The sequence below is a fragment of the Hypanus sabinus genome, chromosome 21, assembly GCF_030144855.1.
Source record: "Hypanus sabinus isolate sHypSab1 chromosome 21, sHypSab1.hap1, whole genome shotgun sequence".
Taxonomy (NCBI): domain Eukaryota; kingdom Metazoa; phylum Chordata; class Chondrichthyes; order Myliobatiformes; family Dasyatidae; genus Hypanus; species Hypanus sabinus.
In genome coordinates, this window is record NC_082726.1 from 36311417 (window position 1) to 36319638 (window position 8222).

Sequence of the window (8222 nt, forward strand, 5' to 3'; positions counted from 1 at the left end):
TCCCTGCAAACGGAAGAAGTGCTACACCTGCCCCCACACTTCTTCCATCCCAGACCCCAGACAGTCCTTTCAGGTGAGGCACCACTTCACCTGCGAGCCAACGGGGGTGATATACTGTATCTAGTGCTCCCGATGTGGCCATTTATACATTGGGGAGACCCGCCGCAGACTGGGAGACCGTTTCGCTGAACACCGGCGCTCAGTCCTCCAGCAGTGACGGGATCTCCCTGTGGCCACACACTTCAATTCCACAGACCACTCCCACTCTGATATGTCTGTCCATGGCCTCCTCTACCATCAAGATGAGGCCACATGCAGGTTGATGGAGCAATACCTTATCTCCTGCCTAGGTAGCCTCCTATCTGCCAGCATGAACATTCAACTCACAGACCTCCGTTGATACCCCTGCCCCCCTCCTTATCCCATCCCTGTCTATAATTTTAGTCTGGTTCTCTTTCTCTCTCTTTTCCCCCCTTACTATAATCTCCGCCCAGCCATACCTTTCTTTCTCTTTTATTTCCCATAATTCTCCACCTTCCCCCCAGCCCATTTCCCTTCAGCCTATCACTTCCCACCTCTCTACTTCATCCCTCCCCCCCACTTATCCCCCCTTGACCATCCCATGTTACTTCACTCCTGATGAAGGGTTTCGGCCCAAGACGTCGTCACTACCTCTTCCCATATATGCAGTCTGGCCTGCTGAGTTCTGCCAGCATTTTGTGTTTTTATTTATTTCCAGCATCTGCAGTGTGAATATAAAATTGTATATAGAATTGTGGATGTAGCAAGTACAGTCTTAATGTACAGTGGATTCCATGGTGCATTACTGCTATTTGCTTTGAGAACAGTTTTTCTTTTTTTTAAGGAAAAACAACCAAAAACAGATAAGAAGATTAAAGCCAGCATCTTGGAAAAGTGAGTATTGTCCACTGAAAGCATGAATTTCTTTTTGGACTGGGCAGAGGACAAAAATGATTTATTTATTGTCAACTATGTCCTAGAGCTTTGTTCAGGATAACTGGAGAATGAAGCTTGAAAGAACAGGAGCTAATGTATTTGCTTTCAGGTGTAAAATCTAGTTAAGCTGAACAGTCATTTGTGTGCCTTATGTAATGATACTATATAATTCCTTGCAGGTAAACATTCTATCCATAGCACCAAAAATACTTCCCAAGGGTTTTTGGTCTCCGAGAACCAGTAGGATACTGTGAGACAACTTTGAAATGAACAATTTAAATCAGAGGATATACAAAATGTAGGTGGTCCAACAACACATTAAGGAAGAAAGAAGCGTCTTTTGTTATAGACCTTTACACAAAAGCTAATAATGGAGGGACTTGGAGCATTAACACCTAAAACGTTAGGCCAAAGAAGCTTCTGTATATTTCTTGTATTTTATTAAGTAAAATACATAAGAGTTTAGTTCCCTACATTAAAACAAATGTGAATTAACAGAAACAAGTGAACCTCAGATGTTTGTATGATATAACGTGCTCAGCTTTACTTCAACTCTTGATGATATCACTCCCAAATTCATTGATGGAGTTGTTGTTAAAGTCTGATTATTTTGGAACAGCTCATTCTATGCAATGCATTCAAACTACCTGTAAATTTGATATCAAGCAACATGATATATTGGGCAGATAACTATAAGTTTGATAACTGAATAGGAAAATATTTTTAAAAGTGTTTTAAAGAATGAAAGGGAAGTAAAGGCAGAAAATGTTAGGGAAGAGATTTCAGAGCTGTAGACACAACTACCAACAGCAGTGATTAAGTTTAAGTTTGATCAATAGGACAGAACAGGTGTAGATATTTCAGAGGACCGTAGAACTACAAGAGATCAAAAATTGTTAAGTATGGGACTATGGAGAAATCTGGGTGGAAGGAAGAGATCAAATTTTTAAATCAAGATTCTGCATAATGGGAATCCAGTGTAGCCTAAGCAATCACCATGAGTAATGACTGAATGGAAATTTCAAACAAAAGCCTAAAAGGTTGGAAGCAATCAGCAGCGTGTATGTGAGAGGAAATAGTTGTTCAGGCCTTCATCAGAACTGGATTAGAGGGTAGAATGAACAAGGTTGTTCAAGAGAACATTGGAATAGTCAAAAACAGGGATAACAAAAGCTTGGGCAAGTGTCTTGCAGGTGTGGTGAGATGGAAATGGGCTTAAAGGCACCACATATAGATGGTCCAAAACTTTTAAAATAAAATGTGACATTGAGGTTGTAATACAATGGTTAATTTTGAGACAGTATTGGGCAGAAGGATGGAATTAGTGGCCATGAACAAAGTTCATAACTGTGACTTTGGAATTCCTGATGAGGGAGGAGGGAATTTCTAATCATTTAATCATATGCCCGCAGAAAAGAGCCAGACAATTTAGAGAACTAGTTGGATGCAGGTGGGTCTCATCATCTGAGTTGAGGGAACGGAAATAGAAAAGCATAAGAATATGTTCTCGGGAGACAGCAGTGATGGGAGTGTGGAAACCAGCAGGTTGGTTTCTGACCATGGCTGGATAGATCATAATTGAACATGGCAAGAATGATCCCAACCAACTCAGCCACAGTGCAGGAGTATTGGAGAAGATTGAGTCATAGAGAATGGAACTGGGCTCTTTGGCCTATTGAGTTCGTACAGATTGTCAAACATTCATTTACGCTAGTCGTACACTAATCAGATGTTAGTCTCTTAGATTCCCTTCAACTGCCCCCATATTCTACCACTTAGCTATACGCTGGCAATCCTCAAAGCTTTGCACCTGGAGGAAATCCACCCAATTTCAGGGATAACATACAGACTCCACCTAGACAACACCTGAGGTCAGGGTTGAATCCAGGTTGCTGGAACAGGGAGGCAGCAGTTCTACTAATGACACCACAGCCATTGCAATGTCTGAAGTTTAACCATGTATTTATAATCTTGATGTCAAATACTACCTCTGGAGGGACTTTTGAACATCTATCTGTAGCTTCACTAAGACTTCCAATTTCCATATCCATTCAACACGGCTCACCTGCAAGCAAAACTCTTGCCCTTAGTGTGCCCAAATATGTCAGAGTTGCATTTAGGTTAAAAAATAATTGAGGGGTAGATTATCTTAGCCACTTATGTGGGATGTCATTAGTGTTCTTTAAATCTGTTTTGATAATACAAGGGCAGAAAACTTCTTTGGTGAAACTTAGAAAAGGAGATCCTTAAAGGTAAGACTTCAAAGAGAGGCAAAGGTTTGGAAACTGTTAATTTTCAAGGACAAGGCGTTGGCAACTGATTTTAAAGGAAGAATGGCAGAACCCAAGAACAAAATCATTAGCTAACTTTATTCTTATATTTTAGTAACCAGATATTTGCATACAATTTTAACTAAATAATGTAACTCCACATAATTAAAATTGTCCTAAAGTTCAAATATATTTGCTGGATTGTGTTTTATAATTCTGTACCACCTCGCAGATGCTGATATTCTCCCTGTTTAAAATGTTATTTCAGATATATGATGGTGGATAACGAGGAGGATGTCAAAACTCACAAACCTATTGCACCTAAAGAGGTAAGAAGTTATTTGGAATGCCATCAGATCAGTTTCATGGAACAAACCTTAACTTTCAGTGTTGTCCGTAGTGAACTTTACACACTCCATTACCCGTGTAAGATCTGTTTACAGTCTAATTTCATCACCTTGATTTTTGTCAGTCTTTTGCCTCAGTTTGTGCCTAAATCCTTTAGTAAAATTGTTACAGTAGAGTCTTCAGTCATAACGTCTTGGCATTGTGGAAATTTTCTGACTATTCATAAAATCTCACTATTCAAGAAGTGTTCATTTGTTCCCATTGTCTCTGAAGGAACCCCTCCAATCATTTTCATGCCCCCTTTTCCCCCATTGTTCTACAATAATTCACTCTCCATTCATTCAGGTGCTGCTTGGGTCTCATGACTTTGTAATTTTTTCTATTTTTCATTTGCATTTGTCTCTTGTGAGTTTTAAGCTCCCTGTCTTATTGGCCTTGAGAAGCAGATTTGTTATTTTTCTGCAATCACGTTACATCAGACAACTTGTTTTTATGAGCAGAGAAATGTTTCAACAATGGTGTCTGTTGATAGTGATTCCGTTAAGAATTGCCACCCCAACTTTGATTTCTTAGAGGGGAAAAATTGAAATTTAAACTAGAACATGACAAATTTTTAAATGGAACATTTGTGGATGGATATTATGCCCCATGCCCAAGAATGAGGGTGACACCAAAATTGACAATAGGACTTAGCAAGAGTGATGACTTTGTAAAGCAGAGATGAAAGGGGGTTGAAATATAATTTAAGTTTTAGCATTCTGGGGGGAAAAAGCTTTTTATAAAATGGAAAAGTAGATGGAGATTGGCAACGTGTGGAAAAAATATGGTGAACAATTTGATTTTTATTTTTAGCACTGTTTCACTTGCAGATTCTGTGTTTGAATTGTGTCTGCCCTAAACGTCATGATTTTCTGTTGCCATTAGTTTTTCATCAAGAGTAAATGGGTCACTGATCAAGAGTAAATGATTTGCACTGGTTCAATTTTAATAAATTACACATTATTGAAATATTTTCATAAGAGGCAGCATAATACCCAAAGTGTGATAGTCCTAGGATGTAAAACAACAGACACACTTCACATAATTAATCAATATTTACTTGCAGTGAGGTGCTAAGGATTGTGGAAGTGAGGAAGAAAGATGTATCTGCCTCATCCCATCATTGAGTTTCTTTTTGATACTTGTACAAAAACAATTAGTCTCTATTCAAGTATCTTCCAAGGGACAAAATTGAGTTAATGAACAGATAAGGGGTACTTTTCAGTCAGAACCAGATCTGGGCCAATTAAAATCTGTTTGGAGATATAGGCTCCTTCCTTGACCTAACTGATTGACAATATTGATTTCTCATCAATACAAGTAGCTGCTTTTGCCAGAACAATGGTTGATCAAGTTTTCAGGCCCTGAACATCTGAAAAGAAAAATAATCTGCTCTTAAGGGTCAACCTGGGGATTGTCTTAAGAACCTGACCACAAAGCAAATTCCAGTTCAACCTGGAAGAAGTGCATTTCATCTAACACGAAAAAAGGATATTGGATTGGAATTGGGGAGAAAGCAGATAGAATTCTGCAACTGCAGTGAGGTCAACAGATTGAACAGCAAATAACTGAGAAATAGTGCTTAAATACAACAGAATTTGCCCTGTAAGTTCATATAATAAAAAAGGTAATTCTGAATATACTTAACAGGCAGACGTGTGAAAACAGAAATCAGGTTTTACTTTTCATCAGGACCAGCATGGGCTAACCAATCTAACCTGCTAATTTGTTTCTCTTAGAAGATGATGTTTCACCTGCTAAGCTTTACTAGCACTTTTCTGTTCCAGCATCTGGAGCATTTTGTTTGCATCCAAGATAATGGTAGTTCCTGCTGGTCTGCAGAAGTTGACCTTCCACATATTGTTGTTCCTTTCTGTGCCTTGTGGCGCGTCAGGTGGCTACCTTGCTGTTTCTTTAGCGTTTGTCTGTTATTTTTTCTTTTTATGAGGCCAAGTTGCTAGCTCAATGCTCAACCCAGCACACTTAGAAAGTGTGCAAGAGCCTGCCGAATCTGAATCTGGGACCACTCACCTCGAGTTCCAGTGCGAAGGCCACTACGCCACTGGCCATCTCCGCATATGATTAATCTGTTAAATTTGTGCTTCAGCCTGTATGTCAAGTGATATTTTTTTCCTCCAGGGTGAAATCTAAGTCTTGGGTTTAGTTACAAGTTGCTTTGATTTGTGTTCTACCATTCATCCTTAGCCGGGGGTTAGGTGGGCTTCACTATCTGATACCACTATCTGCTGTACCCTTGATAAACTTCCTCTCCAAATATCGTAGGTTTTCCATCTCTACCCAAAACAGTTGATTTTCAACTCAGATTATGTTGTTTGTGGTTTTGGTTTAGGCCTGTGCCCTCTTGAAATAGTCTAAAATTTTCCAGAGATGTTACTGAGAGTTAACAAGAAATCTTCATCTCAATCTTGATTTCACCTTGCCTTTGATTCCTCTCCACTGGTTACCGCAGTCTTAATCAGCTATGATGAGAAAGTTTTACTTTACAAGGAATTATCTACAGTGTTGTACAGTTACCAGTCTACTTTTTTATAGCACTTGCAGAGTCAGACTGTGATGACGGTGAATGAGCTTTATGAGCTGAATTACTTCCTTGGCAAGAGATTTAGCTTTGACATAAAGGGTAGATTCACTTGTCTCCATCAAACACGCATCATATTTAACCTAAATTAGTTCACTTTGTGGTGACTTATTTTAATCCCATCTCAAGGCATATTGTAACTTCATATTGCATCTCCATACATTTTGGAGACACGTGCAAACATTATGACTTGGATTTATGATTGATAATGGTTGCATTGTCTGTTTTTTAACAGGCTCCCAAAAAGCTGATTCGATATATAGACAACCAGGTAGTAAGCACGAAGGGTGAAAGATATACAGAAGTGAAGAAAACCGAAAGTGACGAGATGAAGAAAACCTACATCAATCTTAAACCAGCCAGAAAATATAGATTTCACTGAGATGCTGATAAAGTATCTCATGGTATTTTGTTATATTGGCATGGATTAATCTTGATTTTAATCTTGACTTGCCTTGAATTGAGCACAACTTAGTCCTTTCCTTCATTAGCTGATTAGTTAGAAGTGGAAGTATACATACTGCTTTCCACCAGTACAAGAAACTTATTTGAACATCGATTTCCTTGAAATCCCAGCAGTATTCTTTTTCTTTTTTCACTTATTGCAGCGTTGTTGTGTAGCACTGTGGTCTGGATTTTGCTTCTGGTAGGACTGAAAACACAGTGGCGTACTACTGAGTACACCATGGTGTACTGAAACTGTTAGTCATTATCTAAATATTTGTCTATTTAAATTGAACAACTTCAATATTTCTCAGGATTTAAAACCTTGAAAAGGTTTTTACTTTTAAGCTTGGACTGCAAGTGAATATATTTAAAATATTCTGTGCCCTTCTGTCCACAAACTGAACAGGCCTTGGCTATCCTTTTATGGTGGAGGCAACCATTTTACCCTTGTCCCCTTGTCAAGATGATGCTGCATGTCAGGTGGGGAAAGTTCCAATATCTGTCTGAACAGTTGTGCATCTTAAAGGACTCAATCATTTCATAAAGATGTCTTATAGATGACTACATCTAGTCTCCTCAGTGTGAACAGGTTGTGTTTGCTGTGTTATGAGAAATGGTTAAGTTACCCTACTAATGCCTTTCAAAACAATGTGGAATTATCTTCTCATTTTTAATTACTTCAGATTGCTTGGTCTAAAATCAAGTTTGTTACTGAACATAATTATGTTATATCTCACATATCAGTGAAATATGGTGATAGCACCTTCAATGGCCTCAGAAGTTGTACTAAATAGTTAATGATGAAAACTCAAATGTCTGAACTGATTCAACAACTGATTCATAAATATGTAATAGCTTTACAAATTAACTTTCTTAATCATTTAAAACTTTTCTACAGTGACAGGCTGAGTGCAGATTCCCAAACCTCAGGAAAGATGGCATTCTCTTTTAAAGTAAATCTGCTATGCATCTTAATGGATCACTGTATCTTCCTGCAAACTGTGATAATCAATAGACTACACATGTCATTGTATTTATGTTTGAGTGTGTATGAGTTCCCTTTGATGCTACAATCAATAAGTGCAGTGATGCTTTTAAATAATAAATTGCTTTTTTGTATTTCTGCTTAGTTATTGATCAGTCCTACTGCCAAAAATTTATAAAACTATTCAAGGTAGGCATCTCTCACTTCCAAGGAGTGATTCAAGGTAAGTAATTCAAAAGAAATATACTGTTATTAGAGATTGAAGCTGGAGAAAAATCTAACTGATGTGATCAAAACAGGAACCGACATAAGTAGAACTGAGAGTTCTGCTAAGTGTTTAAAAACAAAATCCCTGATTTACCCACTGACCACCTGCCACAGATTGATCAGATCAAATTGTTAAATACACAGGGTATAAGCAAAATTTTTGGAGAAATGAAGCCTGTTCCGTTGGGACAGCTCTTTTTAACCAAGCAGAAGTAATTCCCCTTAGAGCTCAAGATTCAGGTTTCACCAGACTCCCAAAGCTTCTGACTTGATGGAAATGTATGTTATGGTGCTGGGGTGTAGTTGAGGT

General features: G+C 38.3%; 1 protein-coding gene across 2 annotated transcripts in view; it reads left to right on the top strand.

Moving 5' to 3' along the window:
* cuedc2 (CUE domain containing 2) overlaps positions 1–7779 on the top strand; it is a 58435-nt gene extending 50656 nt beyond the window's left edge. For both annotated transcript variants that reach the window (XM_059946337.1, XM_059946336.1), the window contains exons 7-9: positions 866–915; positions 3496–3556; positions 6449–7779. In XM_059946337.1, coding sequence (XP_059802320.1) covers positions 866–915; positions 3496–3556; positions 6449–6595 — 258 coding nt within the window. In that variant the 3' untranslated portion in view covers positions 6596–7779. The remainder of the gene's footprint in view (positions 1–865; positions 916–3495; positions 3557–6448) is intronic.
* Positions 7780–8222: the final 443 nt, after the last annotated feature.